We start from the raw sequence: 27,810 nt of genomic DNA on the forward strand, positions 1-27,810 counted from the left end.
CAACACAAATAGAGCAAATGAAAAGTGATGTCTAAAGATCTTGATAGTTTAAGATTTCGACAATTATGCATAAACAAGAAAGATATTAGAACACTACCAATCTTACCAAAATGAGGTATTGGACATTCTTCAGAAGCCAAATTTTGATTAGCTAGACATGAGGAAGGGAGAAAATTCACAACTTCATATCCAATAAACAACATAGAATCACTTCACAACAAAGGGTAAGCATTCTTTAAGTTAAAATGCATAGTCCACACTGAGATCACTAGTCATAGAAAAACCAATACAGACCAACCATACATCAAACTTCATCTCTCGGAGTACTAACACTAATAATATAAAAAGAAACAATACATGAGTCTTTTGACAACAAAGCTCTACAAAATATGTCATTGTTCTCCTTTGGCTAGAAATTTATCAATCCACACTTTCTTAAGATTCACACTCTTCACCATGAATGCTTTTCCAATATTTTCATTCTCAACTAGGTAATCAAAAACCGAACCAAGGGAAACTTCATCATAACCATCCACCTTCATCACCTCATTGTACAGTTGAGAGTAATTGATACCGCTTTGACCAAGTGATTTAATCGTCAATGCCATCTCTCCAAGTTGTTTTGAAAATGGAGCATATTTATCATCATTGTCGGAACATCTTCGTCTTTTGTGGGCCCTCTTTTCCGAAGGCACGGTAGATGAAGATGTTTTTGATCCCTTCATCAACTCATCAAAGTCATCGTCTAAATCAATGGGTGAGGAGTCAACTTCCGTTACATCAACATCTCCGAGCTGCTTAGCAAAGCTTCCGGTAGCCATATCTCTCCCAACCACCAAAGACATCTCATCATACATATCAATCATCTTATTTAGATACTTCTCATGAGAAGGATGGACCTGTCAATCCAATACAAATAATCCATAAAAAGTCAAACGAAACAATTTAGATCGTCGTAATATGCACAATATTCATTCAGTTATTATAAGTGAAATGGAGAGAATTTGAGCTATTTTGAGTAGGCAAACATAACAAAGATTCAGTTTGCCCCACCACCAAGCTTCTTTTGCCCTAATTATTCAAACAAATGAAAAGTGATGAGAAAAATTACCGTCACATATTCATCAAATTCCTTTTTTCCAGCTATGATCATCTTCAAATTGTCGTCCCAATTGAATCCACTCTTGCCACGTATCATTTGAATTGTCTTCCAATTGCTTTTCATTGTCTTCAAATGGTTCTCAACATGTTCGGGCTGACAATGAACGCCAAACCTCTCACTTATTGTATCGACAACTCGAGCAATTGAAGAGGGTTTGAATGCGCTCGAAGGCTTGTTTCCTTTACTAGCTTCATCGGCAAGAATTTCAAGTAAAACACGTTCCATAGGCTTAGACCATCTAAATTGCTTGATCTTCTCATCATTTGCCTTACTTTTACCCATCATGATTAGGGGTGAGCATGGTCCGGGTTGGGCCGGTCCACCCCCTAACCCTAGGACCAACCCGCACAGTGTTGGTCCTCAATTTTTGGGACCGAGGACCGACCCTATTGAGCCTAGGACCGAGGACCGGACCGACCCAATGGGTTCGGTCCGGTCCAGGGTCAACCCGGGACCAACCGATAATTTTTTTATTTCATTTTTTGTACCAGGTTTAACCCGGGACCAACCGACCCAATGGGTTCGGATCGGACCGAGCGCGGCGAGTGGCGAGCGGCAAAAGGCTAGCAGCGAGCGGGACGAGCACTTTCAATAACAAGACTGCAACCCACAAGATGTAAGGAAATTCACAGAAAGACTAGCATTTTCACGACCAAATCGCTAGCAAATGTCAACAAAGGGAATATGTTGTTGAGGAAAACTCCTATTGATTTTGAAGTTGACAAAACCTTCCATGTTATTGTAAATCTGATACTTATTCTGAACTCTTCTATTCCAGGAATGTATATATATTATGAAAGCTCAGAAGGAAGTTTTTCAGACTTTACAAGCTGGTAAATACATTATTGAAGACCCATATAATCTAAGTTACGAGACTCGACGCTGAAATTATTCGAGACGAGACGGAGAAATTTTAAGAAGCGGATCACGAAGCTGAAATTTTTCGAAGCGAGACGGATGCAGAAATTCTTGAATCTGAACTCGAACGAAAAACAATAGCTAGTGATCTGGTATGGATTTCACAGAAGGAAAGCTTTGATCTCAGACGCTGAAATTATTCAGACGCAGACGGAGAAATTTTAAGAAGCAGATGCAGAAGCTGAAATTTTTCAGAAGCAGACGCAGACGCAGAAATTCTTCAGATGCAGAACTCAGAACGAAAAACAATAGCTAGTGATCTGGTATGGATTTCACAGAAGGAAAGCTTTGATCTCAATCAAATTGATTGACAATCAAAGATTACGACAAGCATGCATAACAACTTCACAAGCTCCACATCAAATACATCCGTAGCTTATATTATATATCACACATGGGAGTTTGCAACAAGTTCACAATAGTCAGCAAGTAAACACAACAACAACTTTCCTATTCTCAGGAATCAAAAGAGCAAGCAACTTATTAAGCTTTGAGAGCTCTTTCACTTCAAGTTCCAACATCCTGAAAACAAATAAGTATAGATGAAACAAGTCTGAAATAATAGTGTTTACAATTTACAGACACTTTGTATTGAAGAATATGAACTTACGCATGAATAAAAGCAGCAAACAACTTCTCAGGCTTTGAGTGCTCTAAAACTCCAAGTTCCAACCTCCTGAAAACAAAACAACAATACGTATAGATGCAGATGATCACACAACATTAGTTATAAATTAGAACTACAAATTGAAATCAAACAATTATTGAAAAATCTCACCACATATATTCCTTTCGCTTCAACTTGTAAACTCTATGTACTGTTAATCTCCACGTTAACATGATCCATATCTAATAAAAAGAAGATATTAAATAAAGCATTCACTCATTAGATATATGAAATAATTACAAGATGAAAAGATATGGCCTTACCCAACTCAAACTTTTCCGCATTCTCGATGCACTCTTCAATATTAATCGGCTCGATAACCGCTCTCAACCAATCTTGAGTGCAAATCAAAGCTTCCAAGACTCTAGGAGTCAAAGAACTTCTAAAGCCATCAAGCACACGACCGGATGTACTGAAGGTAGACTCGAAGCAACGTGAGTTCTGAGGAGCAGGACAAAATATCCCGAGCCATCAAAGATAGAATTTTAAACTTTTGACCGGTCATGCTCCACCACATCAAAATGTCAAGATCGCGAGCCTCTTCAAGTTCAGCTTTAAGATACCGATCGAGTTCAGATAAGTTGCCCTCAGACTTCTTTTTCTCCTCATTAAGAAAGGCTTCATATGATGGCTCTTGCACGTAGAAATCCAAACCGCAATCTTCCCCTTCATTTCCCTCATCGCAATAAGGATCGCAACTACTACCAGCACTAGTAGAACTCAAAAGTTGACCACCCAAATTCTTATCACAAGACCCAAGAGAAGATTTCTCATAAAATTTAAACAAACGTTCCATGGCGAACTTCACCTTGTCAAACATCTCATCAACTATTGCAATATCATCATAAATGAGTCTACAACAATACCTCACATAATTCATTTTTTTTCTAGGATCCAATGCTACAGCAATCAACACCATCATATTCACTTTCTCAAAACTCCCATAGTATTTGTCAAACTTATCTTTCATTTTCGCACCCATAACTCTCACCCTAGGATCAAAAGCCTTCGCCGCTTCTTTCAGATAATTGAATAAAGAAGCTATTCCCTCAAAATAATCATTTGAAGTGATATACAAAGTCCCAGACATCTTGTTGGTTGCATCATAAAACTTCTTCAAAAATTTGCAAAGAATAATGGCATTTTCCCAATCAACACTAGTTGGAGTATCGGAGCTAAGCTCAGTTGAGAAAGAAATATCTTCTTCATCCATCCTTTCAAAAGCTTTTCTTAGCTTTATGGCGGTGTCTAACATTAGGTAAGTGGAGTTCCACCTAGTGGAGACATCAAGACAAACTGAACCCTTATAAGTGATCCTTGTTTTCTCAATGCAATCTTGAAATGCTTTAGCTCTCATGGGAGAACTTCTCACATACCTAACAACGTTACGAATACGTGCAATAGAATCGCGTACCTCAGCTAAGCCATCCCTCACAATCAAGTTTAATATATGAGCCGTGCACCTCATGTGTAAAACTTCACCATCTAAGATCAAAAGTTTATCTCTTGCAAACTTTTCTTTCAAATAACCAATGGCAACATCATTCGAACTAGCATTATCCACAGTGATTGTTGACACTTTTTTCTCTATTCCCCACTCGTAAATGCATTTCTCAACCATTTTCCCAATATCCCTACCCTTGTGACTAGGCAACACCACAAAATTGATGATTCTTTTGTTCAATTTCCAGTTTTCATCAATAAAATGTGCGGTGAGACATAAATAGTTCAAATTCTGAAGGGAACTCCATGTATCAGTCGTGAGTGCGATTCTAGAATTAAGCTTATGAAAGGAAGCCTTCAAACTCTTTTTTTCACAAAAATACAACTTCATACAATCTCTAGCCACCGTAAATCGCGACACATGCCTGAAGAGAGGCTGTAATTGATTGGTATAATCACGAAATCCAACATGCTCAGCTATCGAAAATGGTTGTTCATCAATTATAATCATTCGAACTAGCATTTCCCTACATTTCTCCTGATCAAACTTCCATGTCGTTAAAAAACTAGCACTTCCAATACTAGTATTTCCCCCTATCATTTGATTCCCACATACTGTATGTGATGCAAACAATTTTTGCTTCTTATCTATATTGCGAGGATACTTAGGGCACTTTCTCAAATGTTTCAACATAGTTGAAGTGCCATTATCAACATGGTACAAATACTTGGTCCCACAATAATTGCAAAACATTTCAAGTTTCCCGTTCGCGTCGGTTTGCCTTTACGAAAATGAAGCCAAGCTACGATTTTCGCACTAGATCGAGGACAAGAACCGGATACCTTATCGATGCCTCTTCAAAGTCATCTTCCCCTCCTCCATGTTCTAGTGATTCTGATTCAATTATTGGTGTTATCTCATCATAGGATTTCTCTACTTCCATTGACATGTTAATAGATCACCTGCTCAAATCAAGCAACATGTCATTAACGGATAAAATTTAAGGTCATCAAGATTCAAAACTAAAGCTAGAAAACCCATCTAAACGACTCCGAAACGCAAAAAAACGACGTCGATCACGGCGTAGCCGTGATAAAACTTATCATGACGGGTAGGCTTGATGGGTCTTGTTAAGCCTCCCAACCAGGCTTGAAGGTGAAAAAACATTGAGACCATATAAGAGCTCAAGCACTTGTCAACTGAATACTTCACAAAAAAACAAAAGAAATTTACCAACATAGCAAACTTAATCGAACATAAAATACCAAGAATACCAATTCTAGAACACCAGCTGACTTGAACATACTAGTGATGGTAAAAGAAAGCATCTTTTTGGGCATGGATGTTCCAAAATTTTGCCCTAAAGTTCTACCATCATGTTAACAAAAGTATAAAACTGAGAATCACTCGTGAGATACGAGAGCATGGCTCATAATCAAGGCAAGCATTTATAAAATTGCACAAGTACCAGAATGTTTTTCTTTTTATTCAGCAAGCTTGATGCAATTTAGCAATTGCTATTGTACACAAAACCAAACTTTCAGAAGGGTTCAAAACAAACCTACAAGATGCAAATCACCAAAAGAATATCGGCGTAAGAACAAGCTAATCTCGCTTGTGTTCTCGTTCGATTCTCGGTGTTTTTTTCTCTTGTCGGGATTTATTCAGCAAGTCCAAGAAGAAGATCTCTTAATCACTGGCTTCATCTGCTTGTCCTCTTCCAGGGAAATCATTCCCAAGTGCGAAGGATCCTCCAGCATCATCTTCGCTACCAAATATCCTGCTATAGACCATGATTGGTACTTTCTTGCTTGCTTGCCAACATATCTACCCGTTTTACCATCATAAAACAGAGATGCTACTGAAGACCCATCTAAGTGCATCATTTTGTAAATGACTTTTAATGGGTAGTTTCTCCAACTAAACTACCCATTTACAACCCACTACCCAGAGCAGCAAATGCAGAGGAAAAACTGGCGAATTTGACCAACCCATGTCGAGAATCGCACGAAACAGAGACGCTACTGAAGCACCGAAACATGCGAAAGAGGAATTCACACGAAATAGAGATGCGACTGAAACACGCGAGGAATTCATGCAGCATAACATCCAAAGCCCAGCAAAGTGCGTGGGTTTCTTCGCACACGTACACCCCCACATTCAGGCGAAACGAAGCCACACCCCGCAGAAAATCGAGAGAGCAGCAAATGCAAAGGACAACCAGCTAGAGAGAGATAGCGAGAGAGCAGACCTGGCAGTCGCAATGGAAGAGACGGAGACGGAGACCGGCGGACCCGACGGAGACGGAGACCGGGCGATGGAGACAGAGACGGTGAGAGTCGGAGAGGAGAGAGTATCGGAGATTGAGACTTGAGAGGCGTCGACCAAGAGTGACTGAGTGAGCTTGTGTTGTGAGAGAGTATCCTGATTTAGGGTTTTGAATTTTTTAAATTAAAAATTAAAAATATTATATTATATATATTATACCGGTCCGGTCCGGGTGGGCGGGTGGGCGGTTCCACACCCGGAACCGGGAACCGGACCGGGACCCACCGGTTCCAAAAAATTGGAACCGGGAACCGGACCGAAACCCTTAGAACCCATCGGTCCTGGTCCGGTTTCGGGCGGTCCTGGGCGGGTTGGGCGGGTACCGGGTTTTTTGCACACCCCTAATCATGATAACTACGTAACAACTTCAAACAGCAGAATAAGAAAAAATACGATGAAGAGAGATGCGTAGTAACTATTTAAAGATGATTAACATTACAGAAATGGAAACCACATGTTCTAAATGACACTAAAAAAAAACAAAAGGAAAACTATTGACTTCTTCAAATATTATTATAACTAATCCACATTGCATGCGCAATACTATCCCTTTTTGCTGCCCATATCCTATTTTCCTCCCTTTCCTCTCTTTGCGAAAGTAGGATTCTTGGATTTTCTCTCGGAGATTCCATTTGTCTATTCATCTCTTCCATGATGGAATCATTGGGATCAAATCCCATGATAAAATTATGAATGATACAACAAGCTAAGACAACATCGACTTGTGTTTCAAATGACCAAAAAGGTTCAAAATCCAGCACTCGAAAACGTTTCTTTAAAACTCCAAACGCTCTTTCGACAGTAGTTCTTAGAGATGAATGGCGGAGATTGAATAGTACCTTCTCATTTTCAGGTGGGTGATCGCTAAACTCCTTCAAATGGTATCTAACACCACGATAGGGAGAGAGGATGCCATTTTGGATTCCATAACCAGCATCAGCAAGATAATATTTTCCTACAAATTATAAATAAGTTTATTACTAAGATACTAACCTCAATTCAAACATTGTGTATAAATTCCATTTTCTTACCTCGAGGAACGTTCAATCCATCCGGCTTTGAAAGTGCATCAGATAAAATACGTGAATCATGTGCAGTGCCCTCCCAACCAGATAAGACATAAGAAAATCTTAAGTCAAATGTAACAGCAGCTAATACATTTTGTGTTGTTCCATCCTTTCGACCACGAAATCTTCCTTGAATTTCAAGAGGAACTGATGCACGTACATGAGTTCCATCTATTGCTCCGATACAATCCTAAAATAATCAATATATTTACCAACAAAATACTAATGAAACTTCTCAAGCAATGTATAAAGACTTTTTTTTTTCCAAATTTCATACCTTAAAATATGGATAAAACCTTCGACTGCTACTTATCTCGGGAGGAGTGGAATTGCTTGATTCTTTGACCACATGCTTGTATAATTTCAAAATCGCTTGCAAGACAATTTTGAAATACCTATGCACGGTGTCTATTTGTCGCGACCTCCCCGAACCGACCCCCGCCGCCTAAGGGGTTTGGCTAATGGATTACTAAGTTAAACCTAGCTCGAGCTCTCCCAAGCCCATACCAATTCGCGACTTAAGTTTAAGTTGTTAACATGCAAATCAATTTCATCTAGGAGTCGCCACTAATCGATTCTTGGTGGGTCGATTAGACACCCAAGTAAAGCACGGGAGAAATACTTTACTTCTACGAACCAGAGATTCAATGGGTACGGGGACTTGATTACACCAATTGACTAATTAGTGCCCTTTCGGTACCTAATCTTGCTCAATTCACCACCTAACATGCTCACACTAATTGGGAGTCTCAAAAATTCATTCCTAACCAAGTTAAGGGAAACGACGATCACTACATGAACCTAACATGTATAATCGACCACATGCGAGGTTGAATTAAACGCACCGTTCAAAGTGTGTGAACCAAGCAACATGCAATCGAAAATGACATTTATCATGCAAGAGGGACAAGAAAAGCTAATTCCAAAGTCCAAATAAATTTTCTGGTTTTTCAAATTTTTTTTCGAAATTTTTTTTTAAAATAATAATAATAATAATAATAATAATAAAATAAAAATATAAAAAATAAATAAAAAAACGAAAATAAATAAAAATAAGTAAACGAAAAAAAATTTTCGATTTAAAAAAAAAAAAAAAAAAACAGACCGGGTCGGGTCTCCACATCCGACCCGGAAATTCTCTTTTTTTTTCAATTTTTTTTAAAAAAAAAAAATATATTTTTGATTTTTTTTAAATAAAAAAAATAATATTAAAATAATATTAAAAATAATACGAAACGGATCCGGGTCGGATCTCCACATCCGACCCGGATCGGGACTGACCCGGGCGCGCCGGCCCGGGTCCACGAACGGACCGGGTTCATTTATTGAACCCGGTCCGGCGAGTTGAAGGTAAGAAAAAGGGCCCAGCCCGAAAATTTTTCATTAAAAAAAAAAACAATAAAGGCCCAAGGCCCACTAAAGATAAAAAGGCCAAAAAAAGACAATTAAGCCCAAAACCTAGGACAAACCAATCCGATTTCGACCCACGAACCCGAATCACCGAAACCCTACCCGATTCGCCCGCCGCGCGCCCGGCCGGTTCGTGACCCGACTCGCGGCCGCCTTCGCACGCGTCACCCGGGCCGCGCCGGCCCCGCGGCGCGAACGCCGGCCGGCCGGAACGCCGGCGCCTCCAAGCCTCGGCCTTCATGGCCGAGGTCACGCTCGACCAACGCCCACCGCCGCGTCCGTTGCCACCGCTCGACGCGACTCGCCTTCGCCGGCCATTCGAGACGCCGGCTTCTCCGAGCCCCGCCTTCTTGGCTGGGGTTCCCGTCCGCGGCCGAGCCCGTACTCGGCCATCGGACGACACACCCCGACCTCCGCGGCCGGGGCTGACCGTGCGACCGAGCCCCCCGCTCGGCCGCCGCTCAACTCGCGACTGCGTCGCCGCCCCAGCGAGGGGCCGCGGCGTCCTCCGCTCGGGTCACCGCCGTGGCGACCGGCGGCACACCGGGACCGTCCGGCACTCACGCACGAAACAACAAAAAAACACAGCAGCAGAGGCAAATCCAACAAGTTTAGTTCGGGCATAACATCAAACAGTTGGCGTGCGTTACAAAGACGAGGGATTTCCGGCACAATCGAGGCTCAAACGCATCCGAAACTCACACACAACAACACGCAGAGCAGTAGGACCGAGCCCGAAGCGTCACTGGCCGGAACTCGCGCAAGCCGAACGGCCGCGAGCTCCGGCCAGTGACCCCCCCCAAAAAACAGAGTAAAAACGAAAGCAGGGGAGGCGGCCACGGTCCCTACCCGACTCGGCGGTGGCGAATGGAGGGCGAACGCGGTGGATCGGGCTGCACCCGCGCGCCTCGCACACCTACGAGCCGGGATCCTCGGGCGACCGACCCCGGATCGAACCCAAACCAAAACCAAAACCGGCGAATGCTCGAGGCCGAGACCTACCGTGACAGAGGATCGTCGGCCACGGGCTGGGCACGGCTGTCACCGGCGGAGGACCGACGTCTCTCTCCCTCCGGAACACTCTCTCTCTCTAGCTCTCTCTGTCTCGGCTCTCCCTCTCTCCGATTCCTCCCTGATTTCTCTCTCTCTCTCGGCTTTAAGGGCGATCGGGGCGCGGAGCCGGCCGGCAGGCGCGCATGGCCCCTGCCACCGCCAGCCCGCACTGCCGGCCTGGCCCCGACCCGCGGATCACGCCGGTGATCGCCCTGGACTCCCCTCCCGCGCCCTGCCGCGCTCTCGCTTCTTCCGTTCCTCCGCTCGCACTTGTTCCGGTCTCTCCTCCCGTACGCCTAGAAGGTTGGCGCGGGGGGAGATGGACAGGACGCGAGGCCGGGCCGAGAGAAAGAGGGCCGGCCCGCGTGGAAAAATAAAAGGGGAGGAAAAAATATGGGCTGCGCAAAAATAAAAGGGGGAGGAAAAACGAATGGGCTGACAAACCCGGCCCGGAAATCTTCTATTTTTTATTTATTTATAAAATTTTGTGTCCTAATAGGCCCTATTAATGCAAATGCGCCTAATGTCTATATGCCATGGAATTTAATGAAAATGTTTTTTGTTTAGTGGTTTAAAAATTAAACCCTAAAAATTTTTTATACGATAAAACCCTGAATAATTTAAGCAAAATTTAGGTGTCAACAGCTGCCCCTCTTTGAAGGGGAGCTCGAAGAGGTTCCTTTCAAAGATAAGAGACGCCTAAATTTTGTTGACAGAGGGCACGGGATGATGCAATGCAAGGAAGAGGAGAAAATAAAATAAAATCTACATAAACGAAAATCGTAGTTTAAAGAAAAATGTGGTTTGAGGTTGGACCACAAACCTTTGGAAGCGTGGTTTAAGGTTGGACCACAAACCTTTGGAAGCATGGTTTAAGGTTGGACCACAAACCTATTGAAAAGCGTGGTTTAAGGTTGGACCACAAACCTTTGGAAGCGTGGTTTAAGGTTGAACCACAAACCTTTTGGAAAAACGTGGTTTAAGGTTGGACCACAAACCCTTTGGGAAGCGTGGTTTAAGGTTGGACCACAAACCTTTGGAAGCGTGGTTTAAGGTTGGACCACAAACCTTTTGGAAAAACGTGGTTTAAGGTTGGACCACAAACCTTTTGGAAAGCGTGGTTTAAGGTTGGACCACAAACCTTTTGGAAAAACGTGGTTTAAGGTTGGACCACGAACCTTTTGGAAAGCGTGGTTTAAGGTTGGACCACAAACCTTTTGGAAAAACGTACCTAGGTGTACATACCTGTAGGTCAGATCGGATTGTCTAAAGGCTCTCTATCAGCGGGGCTTGAAAAGACCCAGACAATTAGGGGTCCTTGTCCGAGGGTTTGATAGATCGCCTATTGTGTCCTTACCAGCAGGGTCTCGGGAATTCATGAATGCTTGGATGTGTCTTAGCATTTCCGAGATCAGCCTGAAGATTGGTGTTTGAGGAGACGTCACCTGTCGTACAGGATTAGTAATAACAGGTACATGTATTCATCTCGAAAATAGATGACCGGCACTCTCTAAAACACATGCTTCAAGATCAGTTCCATTGGAGTTCATGCGTAACGATTTTAACATGCCCGTATCGCCAACTTTCCACCGGGGATAATTATCATTTAAGACAATTCCCACTCATAGCATGAATCATCTTGAAAATGCTAAATGAGGGACTTTCGATTAGAAAGGACTTTTGTTCACTCTCATCTAAAAGGGTTATTTTGTGAGAATCACTCTGTCTTACCATCATCACGTCGACAAAGGTCCGAGTATTCTCGCAAACAGTACAACCTTACCGATCTGAGAGGTCTTCATCAGGACCGTAATATGGGCTTGGTCGATGGCTTAACAAATGAGACTGTCCAAGTCGAAGCTATGAAATAAATACTTCGTGATCATCTTCGGGTTTACAAGTCGAGAACTCTGCGAAATAGGATAGAAAATAGTCTTGTTTGCACTTCTTCGAGCGATGCTTATAAACATATGAGCTCCTATGTTGACTCAAGTGCCTCAATCGGAAAAGACTTTACGAAGGACGTAACGTAGGTTGGGTTCGCGGGTTGAGAAACGAAAGGGCCACAGGCTCAATGATGCGTATTGGGGTGAGAGTTGGTGATCATCTCGACATTGTCACCGATCTTCTTCTTCGCCATCGAGGATTATCCTCAGAAATGCACTATCGATTTTAACCATTTGGCACTCGCCTCCTTGAGACTTGCAGGACGACTATTGCTTGACTAGGGCTGATTTTGTGATTTCAACACATATCATCTCGACATACATGGGCGCCGGCCTCACTCTGATGGGCACACTGCCTTTGATGCCCCTAGTTTTTTTTTTTTTTTTTAACATGGGCATTGGCCTTGCTTTTGCCAGGCACACCGCTTTTTCGTGCCCCTAGTTCACTTCTTCTTTTTTTTTTTTTTGCTTATGGATTGGCCTAGACAAATTTAGATAATACAATGCTATTGACCCTAAAGTCTTCGTCTCTCGTCGTCACTCCGGACCATGATGTTCGAACAGTGGTGGCTTTTGCCTTGCCCCGGTGTGGGGGACGATCACCAACTGGGTTCATGAGAAGCGAAATTGCAGGCTCAATTGAGTTGTTCAATAGATATAAGTGTGTAGGATAGAGAAAGAAACGCTTTTCGTCGTCCTAAGGCACTTGAATTCACGTACTAGTTCATTCGTAATAGAGGCACTCAAAGATTGATACAAGTGAAAGCAAGAATATTTTCTACTCATTTTCTCACCTTGATATGCCGACTCACCTCCGATTTGCCCCGGTGTGGGGTGGTTCTTGACAGGGGTAGTATGAAAGAAGCTTCACGAGTGTTTGAGCTCAAAAGGGTTAAGCAAATGGTAACCTATTGCGTTTGCGGTGGATGAATGAAATGCCTCTCATCACCTTAGTTGCCGTACCTTTTGCGAGATAACCCTTCACCTTGTGAACATGGAATTTTTCTGCTCAACTCACTAGGAATTAGTACATGGGACAGTGTATGGGACATGGCTTGCCTTTCATCATTCCGACACGTCTCATTTAGCATATTCAAGCATTTCCGCACCACTCATTAAATTGTCCATTTTAATGATCCTCAGTGGAATTGGCGACTTAGACAGATAAGAATCATTACAAAGTCCATTTTCAAAAGACATGGGCATTTTTGACTTATCATTCACATGTACAGGAAAGTTCGTAACCACATAACGATCAATCACCAAACATGACTTTGAGCATTCATTCAAAGAAATATTATCGCGAGAAATGTTTCTCGTCCCTGTACTTCAGCCTCTTCGTCGTCCATCCTTCATTTCGTTGCGGTTGGATACCTGAAACACAAACACATGTACATGTATGGAAATGTATGCATGACATGCATGACACTAAGTGACTTGGATTGCACGAGAAACAGCTTTCCAGCCTTGATTTCATTTATGGAAAATACTTCTTGACTGCGTCAGAGTTTACAGGTTTTGGCAACTCGTGCCCATCCATTTCCACTAACACTAAAGCACCGCCTGGCAGGATCTTTTTGATGACATAAGGGCCTTCATAAGTCGGGGCAAATTTGCCATGAGGGTCACGTGCAATTGATATCACCCTCCTCAATACCAAGTCGTTGACTTCGAGGTGTCGGGGACGAACTTTTCGATTGAACGACTTCGCTACTCGTTTCTGATAGCATTGACCGTGACATATGGCTTGTAATCTGCTCCCATCGATCATGTTCAACTGTTCGTGCCTTTGTCGTACCCATTCGGCCTCATCCAGCTTTGCCTGAGAGAGAACCCTTAAGGACGGAATTTTGACCTCCACGGGTAGGACCGCTTCCATTCCATATACTAACGAAAAAGGGGTTGCTCCTGTCGAGGTACGGATCGATGTTCGATATGCCATCAATGCATATGGAAGTCTTTCATGCCAATCGCGATAATTCTCAGCAGTCTTTGATAAGATCTTCTTTATGTTCTTGTTTGCTGCTTCAACTGCCCCATTCATTTGAGGGCGATATGGTGACGAATTCAGATGCCGGACCCGAAATGTATCGAGCAATCCATCCACGATCTTGTTGTTCAGATTGGAGCCATTGTCAGTGATGATTGCTTCCGGAACTCTGTAACGGGCGATGATATCGCGGCGAATGAACTTGGCCACGTTCTTTGCGGTGACATTAGCATATGAATTGGCCTCAATCCACTTCGTAAAGTAGTCGATTGCTACTAAGATGCATCTGTGTCTGTTTGACGCCTTAGGGTTGATCGGTCCAATTATATCTATCCCCCACATGGAAAACGGCCAGGCTTGAGACATCTGATGGAGTTCGTTCGGCGGAGCATTAATCCTGTCCCCATAAATTTGACATCGATGGCAGCATCGCACATGCTGAATACAATCAGACTCCATGGCCAACCAATAGTACCCGAGCCGCATGATCTTCTTTGCTAGGAGATGGCCGTTCATGTGGGGGCCACATTCCCCTTCATGTATTTCTTTCATCAAACGATTGGCCTCTTTCGCGTCGATACATCTCAGTAACACCGAGTCATAAGATCTTTTGTAAAGTGCATCCCCGCTAATGAAGAATTTTGAGGCCAGCTTCAGCAGATATTTCCTGTCTGATGCTTCACTTCCTTGAGGGAACTCACCTTTCTGCAGGTAATTCAGAATGTCATGGTACCATGGTTCTCCATCAGGCTCTTCTTCAATTACCATACAATAGGCTGGACGCTTAAGGATTTCAATCCTTAATGGTTCGATATCCAAGCCTTTTGTTGCTTGCAGCATTGACGATAACGTGGCTAAAGCATCAGCGAACTGATTCTGCGACCTGGGTAGGTAATCGAATGATATTTCCTGGAATTCTTTCACCAGCTCTTCTAGAAACTCATGATACGGGACTAGTTTTGGATCCCGCGTTCGCCACTTGCCTTCGGTTTGAAGGATAATGAGGGCCGAATCGCCATAGACTTGCAATTTTTGGATCTCCATGTCAACAGCATCTTGGAGGCCAAGGATACACGCTTCGTATTCCGCGATGTTATTCGTGCAAGGGAAAGTCAATTTGGCAGCCACGGGGTGGTGCTGACTATCCGGGGAGACGAGGACTGCCCCAGTACCAGAACCAGATAAGTTGACTGCACCGTCGAAGTACATGGTCCATTTGTCATTCACGCAAATAAGACCTGCCTATCCATGCCACCATCTTCATCGGGGTCTTCCGCTTTTTCAAGATTTTCCGCTAACATGTCCGCTATGGCTCTGCCCTTTACGGATTTTTGCCCCAGACTTTGCACGTCGAATTCTGAAATTAGAATCTGCCACTTGGCCAGCTTCCCCACCAAGGCTGGCTTCTCTAAGAGATACTTGATAGGATCATTCTCAGTCACTAGCAGAACTTGGTGATGGAGTGTATTGGCGTAGCCTGTGCAGCACCCAGACCAAGGCTATGCACGTCTTCTCAACTTCCGGATAGTTCACCTCGGAGGTAGTGAATTTCTTGCTGAGATAATATATTGCGCGTTCCTTCCCATCGTCCGGTCTTTTTTGGGCCAGCATGGCTCCCAGCGATTCATCGTGGATAGTTAAATACAAAATTAATGGAACTTTGGGCACTGGCGGGACCAAGATCGGAGAATGAGTCAGATAATACTTTATCTTTTCAAAGGCATCCTGACATTCGGCGTCCCATTCGATTTTCGCATTCTTCTTCAAGAGTTTGAAAAATGGCCTTGCTGTTTCTGACAACTGGCAGATAAATCTTGCTACATAATTTAACCGTCCCAACAAACTGCGGACTTCTTTGACAGTGGCCGGAGGCTGTAAGTCGCAAATGGCCTTTACCTTCGACGGGTCAATCTCGATGCCTTTGTTGCTGACCATAAACCCTAACAACTTTCCAGACTTTGCCTCAAATACACATTTCGCGGGGTTGAGGCGCAATTTAAACTTTCGGAGGCGATCAAACAACTTTTGCAAAACTTCGACATGGTCTTCGCCTCGTCTTGATTTCGCAATCATATCGTCTACGTACACCTCGATCTCCTTGTGCATCATGTCGTGAAATAACGCGACCATGGCCCTTTCATATGTTGCCCCGGCGTTTTTCAGACCGAAAGGCATCACCTTGTAGCAAAAGGTCCCCCACGGGGTTATAAACGAGGTCTTGCTCCTATCCTCCCTCTTCATACGGATTTGATTATACCCTGAAAATCCATCCATGAAGGAGAACAATTCGAATCCTGCAGTACTATCGACCAAGACATCTATATGTGGGAGTGGAAAGTCATCCTTCGGACTAGCTCGGTTTAAGTCGCGATAGTCCACACAAACCCTGACTCGACCGTCTTTCTTCATCACTGGCACAATGTTTGATACCCAATCGGAGTAATGCGACACTTCGATGAATCCCACTTTTAGCAATTTCATAACCTCTTCCTCGATTTTCTTGGACAACTCTGGCTTGGTCCTTCGGAGTCTTTGCTTCATTGGCAGTATGTCAGGGTCAGTTAGTAGAGCATGCTCTACAATCTCTGGATCCAATCCCAGCATGTCAGCGTACGTCCAGGCGAACACGTCCTGATATTCTTCAAGAAGGCGAACCATTCTTTCGGCCTCTGCTTTCGAAAGACTTGCCCCGATCTTTATTTCCTTGACGTTTTCATCATTACCCAAGTTTATGGTGATTGTTTGCTCCACTGTTAATGGCCTTGATTCCTCATGTCGCTTCCATTCACGCTCAATCCCCTTCGGATCATTGTCATCGCTATCGATATCTGAGAGATTCCCTTCGTGCGAATCCGAATCACATGCGTCTTTACCATGATTATGCATAATGTGATGCCTGAGATGTGATGAGATGAGTTAGGGCACAAAATATGGTACATGCCATTTTGAAAATGCTTTTGAAATTTTTGGAAAAGACTTCTAAGAGCTCATCCTCATGTCATCGGATTTCCTTGCTCATGAAGACCATGAAAACAGGGAGCACGTGGGACCCCAGCCCTCAGCGACCATCATAGGACTAGTTTGGTATGGTTCCACGTGTCCTTAATAAAACATGCACGCATTTCATTGAATTAAAAGGATAAGGCCGCATTACAACACATACCGCCCCGAACCAACGGCTCAAGATTCGGGGCTGAACAAAGCTTTCATTACAAACGAGTTTAGATTAGCAAATTGAAACAACGCTAAGCTCCCACGCAGGGGAGAGGACATAAAGCAAATAACAACACTAATGGGAACCGCCCTACTCTGCAGGGTCGGCGACACTTCCAGAAGATTCAGCTTCCTCACAGGTCAGGATAGTGCATATGACATTCTCCTCGAATAGCTTAGCTATACCGTCGATGGCCGCCTCTTCCTCATGTGGCATCTTCGGAGGCCCGGGAAACATCTCTTTCAATAGAGGGAGTAATAGGCCTCGGCGGCCTTTTTCCGCTCCAACATGTCCGCCATGGTCCCCCTGACCTGCGCCTCGGCCTCCTTGGTTGCCCCGGCCTCCGTCGCTACCTCGACCTCCACAACCATTTCGGCCTGCATTGCTACCTCGCCCCCTGGAGCCGCCTCGGCCTTCGCGATTACCTCGGCCTCCATCATTGCCTTGACCTCCGTTGTCCCGACCTTCACGGCTGCCTCGGTCTCCATTATCCTGGCTTCTCTGATACCCTAAGCCTTCCCTCCTCGCACCTTTTCCGACTTCGATGGGTTTCCGAATCCCTTGCCCATGCAATCCGAGGCCTTCTCCGTGGTTGTATCCGTTTGCGAGCATAATTTTTCCAGCTGCTAGAGTTGGCTTGGACAGTTCAGGGGTGCCCCTGAGTGAGTCAACGGGAACGTGGACCATAGATACCAATTCCAGAGTTTGGAAACTGGATTCCTCTTTGCATTCGGGCTCCACATACGGGATGGCTGTCTCGTGATAGACTTTGAAGTCTGTTTCTCCATCTACTGTAACAAGCTTGCCGTCGACCACAAACCGCACCTTCTGATGGAGACTAGAGGGTACAGCACCCGCGGTATGAATCCATGGTCTCCCTAATAGAAAGTTGAATGCACTTGGGATGTCTAGTACCTGAAAAAGCACCAGAAACGTCACGGGACCGACCAGGAGTTCCAACTCTATCTCTCCTATTACCTCCCTTCTAGTGCCGTCGAACGCTCGTACGGGATTTTTGGCGGTACGCATCCTCCCTAGATCGACCTTTAAGAGACGGAGAGTGGCTAACGGGCATAAATTCAAAGCGGAGCCATTATCGATCAATGTCCTTGCGACCATCATATCGTGATGCTTAACCGAAATGTACAAGGCTTTATTATGATTCCGGCCCTCTACCGGAAAGTCTTCGTCCGCAAAAGAGATTTGATCCTTCAACAGGATGGTCCCCACGAATTCTTCTAACTGGGCTTCGTCGATCGTCTCCGGGACATGAACCTCGTTAAGGACCTTTAATAAGGCATCCTTGTGTTTCTCAGAAGATTTGAAAAGATCAAGGAGAGAGATTTGGGCTGGCATTTTTCGCAGTTGGTTTACCACGTTGAATTCACTCGTTTTTATCACTGCCAAAAATTGCTTTGCGTCTTCTTCGGTCACTGCTTTTCTCTCAATTCCTCCGGCAAGCGCATAGCAGCGACCTGATCGGGTGATAGCATCCACTTCATCCGTTTCGTAATCCCACGGGACCGCCTTAGTATTGAAATCCGGAGGGGCTTCAAGGATTATGACCCCTTCTTCTTCCAGGGGTGGCAGCTCGATCACAACTTGCGTCATATCCTCCCTTCCAACCTGGATTGCTGAGAATTCTTCAGTTGCGAGATCAATTATCACTGGCTCGACATCCTCCACCTCCTGATCACTAGCATAATCTTCATCAGAGAAGTATATCACGACTGGTGTTGTCATGGCGACTAATCCCTGTCCCATATCAGCACTCCCGATTGCCCCCATGCTCATCATTCTACGAACATAGTCTAATTTTTCCTCCCTCGTCACATCCTTTCCTCCTTCGTGGTGTCCAGCTAGCTAAAGAATTTTGTATAGCCTTGGGATGTTCACCGTGAAGGTTTGTTTGCTCACGTTCGCTTTTTCGAACACCACATTTACGCCCTCGGCATGGTCGGGCAAAGGATTTTGCTTCACATTGGGTCGCGCTCTCTCGAACGATAGAATTCCCTTGTCCAACAGGTTTTGAATCTTGATCTTTAGTGCAAAGCAATTGTCCGTGTCATGCCCCCTTTCCCCCCGGTGGTATTCGCATGTCTTGGTCATGTCAAACCCAGGGAATCTTGGAGGATTGTCCCTAGGTACTTCTTTGGCTACCATCCTCCTCTCAATGAGCATGGGCAATAACTTTGATAAGGATTTTGGCAGCGGGGAGAATTCCCTATGAGGAAATCTCTTATTTCGATCATGCCCTTGGGGCGCATGCCCTTGTACGATTGATGGCTTTTGTGGGGGTGCTGAGAAAGACTTAGACGGCTCTTGGACAAATGCAACTTCGACAGCGGTTTCCTTGTTCTTCCTTGTTGGGAATCCTTTGCTATTCCCTGCGGGTATTCTCCCATCGACAATCGCCCATTCTACCCCTTCGCCCACTTCCACCAGTTGGGAAAATATTTGACATCCAGAAGTTAGCATTCCGTGAAAATACTCAGGTGGCAGGGTTTTCAGAAAAAGTTGCCTCATCTCTCTCTCGATCAGCGGGGGCTTTACTTGTGATGCCATCGTCCTCCACCTTTGAGCGAATGCCTTGAAAGGTTCATTCCTTCTCTTTTCTAGCCGAACCAAGTCTTCTCTCGTGGGGATGATTTCAGAGTTGAACCTGTACTGCTGAAGGAACTCTTCGGCCAGATCTTCCCATGCTGTGATCGTCTCAACATCCAGCGCAATGAACCATGACAAGGCAGGGCCAATCAAGCTATCTTGGAAGGTCTGGATGAGGAGTGGTATGTTGTCGGAATAACGAGCCATTTTTCTCAAGTAATACTTGAGATGAGTCTTAGGACAACCGGTGCCATAATATTTCATGCTAAATTCCGGTTCCTTGAAGGTTTCAGGGACTTTCACTTTAGCATATGGAGATAACTTATCAACCCCTCGCATCTCGTACCCTTGAAGAACACAGAGTCGTTCCTCCATCTTGGCTAAGCGCCTTGCGCTTTCCTCATCGAGGCGGGAGATAGGCTCCTCCCTTGGAACAAGGTCCAGATTTACAATGATCGGTGTGACAGAAGGGGAATCTGATGCTGTCCCCTTTTCAGGAGGATCCGTGGCATGTGGATCAATGGCTAACGAGGGAGTATGTCCTGACGAGGTGGGGACAGAAGCCTCGGTGGGATGTGCAGGCGGAGGATCCTGGAGTTTCTGACTTATTTCGGCCATCATGGCAGTAAGTTGGGCCAGTTGGTTTTCCATGTTGGTCATGCGCGCATTGGCTTCTTCGCTTTCCATTCTGACTTTTGCACGGGTTCGGATCGGGGATCTCCTTTTAGCCGTCTCGGTTATCTTGGTGGAACGGATGCACTAGCTGAAGCCTGGTCGTGACGGCTACAGGAAAAAGCTCCTCAATCTCGATTTCACTCTCCGCGCGTTGATTGAGCTCGAATTGACAAATACGGACGGTTCGTAATCACCTGAATCATAAATAAGCAAGCATACATAAGCACATGATTCATATAGAATACCGGTCCATGACAATGGTCTAGCCGCTTTCATTCATTAAAATGTTCTTAATTGAGTAACACCCCTAAACTTGAAAAGTGAACTAAAATTGAAAACTCAAAGCTCCTAAACATCAAGCTAATAAAACAAAATAAGATAAAATGAGAATCCTAAGACAGACGAACTAAAAACGGAATGACTAAACCCAAAACGACAAACTCAATCCATCCTACTCCTCTTGATCTATATGCGAATGGGAAGCCAATGCTCGACGCAACTGCCTATTCTCCTTGGCAACACGCTTCAAGCTTTCTTCGGCCTTCTCTGTCTTCCTCTTGAGATAGTTGATTTCTGCTTGGCGCGTTGGCTTCTTGGTCATGTCCGGGATCTTTGGGAGAAACTCAGTCGGGATCTTATGCCGACGGATGTATCGGGCCGTGGCATAATAAGTCTTTTCTTTCCCTTCGAGCTCGTTTTCAGGCCAATTTAACTTCTGAGCGTGGCAGGCGAGCCAAGCCTGTTCAGCATGGCGAAGTTCTCTTTTGTAATCTCCTCCCTTTCTGGTAAATCGGACTTGTAGCGAATCTGGCTTGAGCGGAGGTGGTAGATCCTGGACGACCCGATATTGGCGGGCCACTCGGAGCGGGTAGTAGGAAGTGATGCCGGTGATTCCCAGCAATGGGATTGGTTCATTATTGCCATAAGAGAGACGTCCCTCGCGAAGTCGGAACCACTTAACTTGCCATAGGAAAATCTTGGTTTTCGGATTTTTCAACAAATTTACCCATTCTGAGAAAGAAAGATTCGGAGTTCGATCCTGATGATTCTTAAATGCCTCAATAGGGTGATTAGACTCACTAATGTCATTGATATTCATGCGAATACCAAATTCACTTGTATGAGAGAAAAACCAGATTTGTAAAAGCTCGACAGGAGCACGGAAAGCTTTTTCTTCATTTTCTTTAAATCGGGTGAGTGATAAAAATGTTTCAGCCAAGATAGTATTGACAAAGCTAACTCCACCACATACTTGTTTGACCACCCACGCAACAGAAGGATCAATAGCATTCTTGCGAAAGGGAAAAATTATGAACCCGAAGAAAGCTAGAATGAAGATCTTACCTTTTAAAAGGGTCTCAGCATTTGCAAAACACTGACCTAAGAAAGAAAGTGGGCATGCATGGCAGTTTTCTTTTAGCACCCTTCCGATTTGACTCCTGTTCATCCTAAGAAAGTCAGACAAAATTGATTCCGATTCAGACCCGAGGGGTGGATCGATTAACTCCAAATCCAAAGGTTTTCCTATGGCAATGCTATATTCTTCCAAAGTCGGAGTCAACTCATGCTTATGAAATATGAACGTGGACGTTTGGGGACACCAAAAATGGGCTATTGCTTGCATGACCCCACTTTGGATGTCGATGTCGAGAAGAGGCAAAAGGCGACCAAGTTTGTTTTCCACATAGGCTCGGCCCTCACGATCCAACTGATCCCACCAATGCTTGAGCTCGGCCTTCGGAGTAGGAACGAATCGAATGTCGGATCTTCCCATTGCATATAGACCAAGACTCGACCAACCTAACTGTCGTGGACCAGCCAAAGCATAAAAGTAAGTAAATTGCAAAGGAAAATGGTAGGAAACTTACTTCACCAAACAATTATGACAACCACATGGACATACGCATGAAGCGTGTGGCTCGACTTCTATTCTAAATGGCTTAACAAATTGGAGCTACGAGGGTGGAATGACTAGTCGCGGCCTCGCGTACTAAGCCAAGTCCTCGCGACTCCGGCTCAGTCGGGAATGATACCTCAATGCGACGCGGCCTCGCGGGCAAAGGTAAACATTCTCGACACCAAGAAAGAAGTTTTCGGGATTGAGTTGGGCAACCTCTACTACGCGGCCTCGCGGTCGAAGTTGTATCCAACTCAATACCATCCTAAACATTCCTAGTGCGGCCCAGGACCGACGGCGGGTTGTGTGTGTGCCATAGTGTAGTGCTAAAACATTTAAAGCATGCACAACAGTTTATAAGCAAACAATGCTTCAAGCATCCGAAAAAAATAAACATTCACTCCCCAAATCCCAAACCTGCAAAATAAAGGGTCAACGGCAAGAACATTCACGTTAGGGATATATTTGAACAAGATAAACGGCCTAAGTCCACTACGAAACGTCCCCAGCGGAGTCGCCAAGCTGTCGCGACCTCCCCGAACCGACCCCCGCCGCCTAAGGGGTTTGGCTAATGGATTACTAAGTTAAACCTAGCTCGAGCTCTCCCAAGCCCATACCAATTCGCGACTTAAGTTTAAGTTGTTAACATGCAAATCAATTTCATTTAGGAGTCGCCACTAATCGATTCTTGGTGGGTCGATTAGACACCCAAGTAAAGCACGGGAGAAATACTTTACTTCTACGAACCAGAGATTCAATGGGTACGGGGACTTGATTACACCAATTGACTAATTAGTGCCCTTTCGGTACCTAATCTTGCTCAATTCACCACCTAACATGCTCACACTAATTGGGAGTCTCAAAAATTCATTCCTAACCAAGTTAAGGGAAACGACGATCACTACATGAACCTAACATGTATAATCGACCACATGCGAGGTTGAATTAAACGCACCGTTCAAAGTGTGTGAACCAAGCAACATGCAATCGAAAATGACATTTATCATGCAAGAGGGACAAGAAAAGCTAATTCCAAAGTCCAAATAAATTTTCTGGTTTTTCAAAAAAATTTTCAAAATTTTTTTTTTTTTTTAAAAAAAATAATAATAAAATAAAAAGATAAAAAATAAATAAAAAAACGAAAATAAATAAAAATAAGTAAACGAAAAAAAAATTTCGATTTTTTAAAAAAAAAAAAAAAAAAAAAAAAAAAAAAACAGACCGGGTCGGGTCTCCACATCCGACCCGGAAATTCTCTTTTTTTTTCAATTTTTTTTTTAAAAAAATATATATATTTTTGATTTTTTTTTAAATAAAAAAAATAATATTAAAATAATATTAAAAATAATACGAAACGGATCCGGGTCAGATCTCCACATCCGACCTGGATCGGGACTGACCCGGGCGCGCCGGCCCGGGTCCACGAACGGACCGGGTTCATTTATTGAACCCGGTCCGGCGAGTTGAAGGCAAGAAAAAGGGCCCAGCCCGAAAATTTTTCATTAAAAAAAAACAATAAAGGCCCAAGGCCCACTAAAGATAAAAAGGCCAAAAAAAGACAATTAAGCCCAAAACCTAGGACAAACCAATCCGATTTCGACCCACGAACCCGAATCACCGAAACCCTACCCGATTCGCCCGCGCGCCCGACCCGGTTCGTGACCCTACTCGCGGCCGCCTTCGCACGCGTCACCCAGTCGCGCCAGCCCCGCGGCGCGAACGCCGGCCGGCCGGAACGCCGGCGCCTCCAAGCCTCGGCCTTCATGGCCGAGGTCACGCTCGACCAACGCCCACCGCCGCGTCCGTTGCCACCGCCTGACGCGACTCGCCTTCGCCGGCCATTCGAGACGCCGGCTTCTCCGAGCCCTAGCCTTCGTGGCTGGGGTTCCCGGTCCGGCGGCCGAGCCCGTACTCGGCCATCGGACGACACACCCCGACCTCCGCGGTCGGGGCTTTCGACCGTGCGACCGAGCCCCTGCTCGGCCGCCACTCAACTCGCGACTGCGTCGCCGCCCCAGCGAGGGGCCGCGGCGTCCTCCGCTCGGGTCACCGCCGTGGCGACCAGCGGCACACCGAGACCGTCCGGCACTCACGCACGAAACAACAAAAAAACACAGCAGCAGAGGCAAATCCAACAAGTTTAGTTCGGGCATAACATCAAACAGTTGGCGTGCGTTACAAAGACGAGGGATTTCCGGCACAATCGAGGCTCAAACGCATCCGAAACTCACACACAACAACACGCAGAGCAGTAGGACCGAGCCCGAAGCGTCACTGGCCGGAACTCGCGCAAGCCGAACGGCCGCGAGCTCCGGCCAGTGACCCCCAAAAAACAGAGTAAAAACGAAAGCAGGGGAGGCGGCCACGGTCCCTACCCGACTCGGCGGTGGCGAATGGAGGGCGAACGCGGTGGATCGGGCTGCACCCGCGCGCCTTGCACACCTACGAGCCGGGATCCTCGGGCGACCGACCCCAGATCGAACCCAAACCAAAACCAAAACCGGCGAACGCTCGAGGCCGAGACCTACCGTGACAGAGGATCGTCGGCCACGGGCTGGGCACGGCGGTCGCCGGCGGAGGACCGACGTCTCTCTCCCTCCGGAACACTCTCTCTCTCTAGCTCTCTCTGTCTCGGCTCTCCCTCTCTCCGATTCCTCCCTGATTTCTCTCTCTCTCTCGGCTTTAAGGGCGACCGGGCGCGGAGCCGGCCGGGCAGCGCGCATGGCCCGCCATCGCTGCGCCCCGCACCGCGGCCGGCGGCCCCGACCCGCGGATCACGCCGGTGATCGCCTGGACTCCCCCTCCCGCGCCCCTGCTCTGCCTCTGCTTCTCTGTTCCTCTGCCTCTGCACTGTTCCGGTCTCCTCCCCCGTACGCTTCAGAAGGTTGACTGGGGGGGGGGGGAGATGGACAGACGCGGGCTGGGCCGAGAGAAAGAGGGCCGGCCCGCGTGGAAAAATAAAAGGGGAGGAAAAAATATGGGCTGCGCAAAAATAAAAGGGGGAGGAAAAACGAATGGGCTGACGAACCCGGCCCGGAAATCTTCTATTTTTTTTTTTATTTATAAAATTTTGTGTCCTAATAGGCCCTATTAATGCAAATGCGCCTAATGTCTATATGCCATGGAATTTAATGAAAATGTTTTTTATTTAGTGGTTTAAAAATTAAACCCTAAAAAGTTTTTATACGATAAAACCCTGAATAATTTAAGCAAAATTTAGGTGTCAACACTATTGATCTATGGAATCTTCCCCCAATGACTCTAAACCTCACATTATGTCCAATGATATGGCAAAATACCAAAACTTGCTCCCTAACAGAAACATTTACTGTAGAACGCAACAAGTTACTTGCACCGAGTACCTTACATAGCTCTAAAAAAGTATTTGGCGCCATCCGTATTTGATTTATACAATGAGTATCGCCACTGTATAAGACACGATACATATACAACTCTCTCTCATAATCTCGGTTCACATGAGGCTCTCTCGGTATATGGTTCTCAGAATGATTATAATCATCCATAACTAGTGTGATAACTGTCATAACCACTGCACCTGCACCCATTAACGCCACTTGGATTTTGTTATCATCCATCTCTATTGGAGCACACTGATCATAAAACACAAAATGCAGGTGAAATACTAGAAGCGCTGTTTATACAAGCAAAATGAAACTGAGGCCATAGTAGTGTAGATGGCTTTTTAAGCTTCTTAGTTTAGTTCTCTATGTGCTAAGGGATCATGGCTGGACAAATTGACATTTTGTGATATAGATGAAAATGATAGGAAGGAATAAGATAACAGCAGATAAGAAGCGAAACTGACTATACTCATCTGTTTTCAGATAACCTAAGATAATATGGACATGGTCTGGATTGTGTGCGATTTGGGGACTGATATTTGGCATCTATAGATGCTGGCTCTATAACCGTACTGATAAGAAAGAGTGATAAATGTAGATGAAGCTTCACTTGTTAAGGATTTTGTTTTCATCATTTTGCTAGTTCTTCATTTGGAATTTAGCCTAGACAATCCACAAACAGATTTTGGCAATGTGTTATCATGTTAACCATCATCCATTTGATGTTCAAAATGAGCATTACTGAACAGAACATCTCTAGTAATTGTGTTATTTGCCTATGGTGTTATTTCTGTCATAAGAAGAACTCTGATCTACCAATTATCAAGTTCAGATGGATCACTGGCATGGATACAAACGGCCTCCTAGTGAGCAGGGATACTCCAATGAGGTTGAAATCGGTTCTGGCATAGAACCCACAGAGGAGGAACTTTCTAATCTATCACAAGCCTATAACAAACTTTGGGAACTTGACTTAAACCGATTGATACCAGGCAAAGACTATCAGATAGATTGTGGTGAGGGAAAGAAGGTCTATCAAAAGGAAGACAGGGCACATGGAAGCTTATTTAACTGGCTGAATGAAGATGTATTCAGAAAGCCTACTTACTCTCGCTCTTGTTCTCTTCTTGATAATTACAATTCAAATGGAGGTTGCAAAGAAGTTGTGAGCAGTAAAGCAGCCATTTCTCATAATCGCATCTCAGATATTATATTTTGGCAGAGAGCAAAGCAAGAATAACTAGTTATTGCAAAACACAAGTGCATCTTAAGATTCTACATCGACCACAATATTCAGATACAGGAAAACAAAAGAACTTTTTGTTATTGCATACCCAAGTTCTTGTCGAGGGTCTTGGTGAACTGGTTCAAAGCTGGCGGAACCTTCAACCTCTGCCTCAGAATTCTCCTCTTCCTCTAAAAATCTGAACAATCTTGGGGAACTTGATGAATGGCTCCCTGAACAAAAAGGAACGCCAAAAAGCAAACTTGATCATGTCAACCCGACAACATAACAAACACCTAAAGATCTAACGAACTCCGTAACCAATCCGACCATTCGGCCATCCCCAACCCTAGAATGCAACATTCCCGTCAGACTCATCAACAACGAATCGACGACACGCTCAATTAACCAACAACCCGAACAGCCAAATAGACGAAGACCTAACTGCTAATAGCGCCTTGGCGTTCCTCGGAATCGCGTCTCGATGGGACGAGAAGATTACCTCGGAATCGCGTCTAGGTGGGACGAGAAGAGGGACCAGACGAAGCGCGAGCCAGCAACGGAGAAGGAACGGATCTGGAGATGAGAGACCAGACGAAGTGCGAGCCAGCAACGGAGAACGAGTGGATCCGGAGATGAGGAAGCGCGAGCCAGCAATGGAGAACGAGCAGATCTAGAGATGAGGGACGAGACAAAGCGCGAGCCAGCAACGGAGAACGAGCGGATCTGAAGATGAGGGACGAGACGAAGAAGGCTTGAGAGAGATGGGAAACAGAGAGCGACGCGAGAGGAGGCAAGGGCGAGAGGGCTTGAGGGCAATGTGAGGGCAAACAAGAAAGAAGGGAAAA

General features: G+C 45.0%; 2 protein-coding genes across 9 annotated transcripts in view; one reads left to right on the top strand and one right to left on the bottom strand.

Moving 5' to 3' along the window:
* Positions 1-27,810, top strand: part of LOC115690992 (TMV resistance protein N-like) — an 86,843-nt gene that overhangs the window by 36,643 nt on the left and 22,390 nt on the right. The gene's annotated exons all lie outside the window — the stretch shown is intronic.
* On the bottom strand, positions 236-27,772 carry LOC115690995 (uncharacterized protein At2g29880-like). 2 transcript variants are annotated; one of them, XR_008815961.1, is made up of 3 exons: positions 27,465-27,772; positions 27,072-27,195; positions 772-899 (listed from the first exon to the last, which is right to left on the bottom strand). XR_008815961.1 is itself a non-coding variant. In XM_030617523.2 (2 exons), exons 1-2 carry the CDS (start codon positions 1,445-1,447, stop codon positions 393-395), a joined length of 843 nt encoding a protein of 280 aa, XP_030473383.1. In that variant the 5' UTR covers positions 1,448-1,709; the 3' UTR covers positions 236-392. The 2 variants fall into 2 exon arrangements, 1 of the variants encoding a protein (XP_030473383.1); XM_030617523.2 differs by lacking the exons at positions 27,072-27,195; positions 27,465-27,772 and adding an exon at positions 1,112-1,709 and having other exon boundaries at positions 236-899.

The sequence above is a fragment of the Syzygium oleosum genome, unplaced genomic scaffold (genome assembly GCF_021117445.2).
Source record: "Syzygium oleosum isolate NSW1041296 unplaced genomic scaffold, Sole_v2.1 Sole_v2.03, whole genome shotgun sequence".
Classification (NCBI taxonomy): Eukaryota; Viridiplantae; Streptophyta; class Magnoliopsida; order Myrtales; family Myrtaceae; genus Syzygium; species Syzygium oleosum.

Coding starts and splice junctions, on each gene's coding strand:
- LOC115690995 (XM_030617523.2), bottom strand. CDS start 1,447: ATGATGGGTAAAAGTAAGGCAAATGATGAGAAGATCAAGCAATTTAGA. Junction 900..1,111: donor AATTTGATGAATATGTGACG/GTAATTTTTCTC, acceptor TTGGATTGACAG/GTCCATCCTTCTCATGAGAA.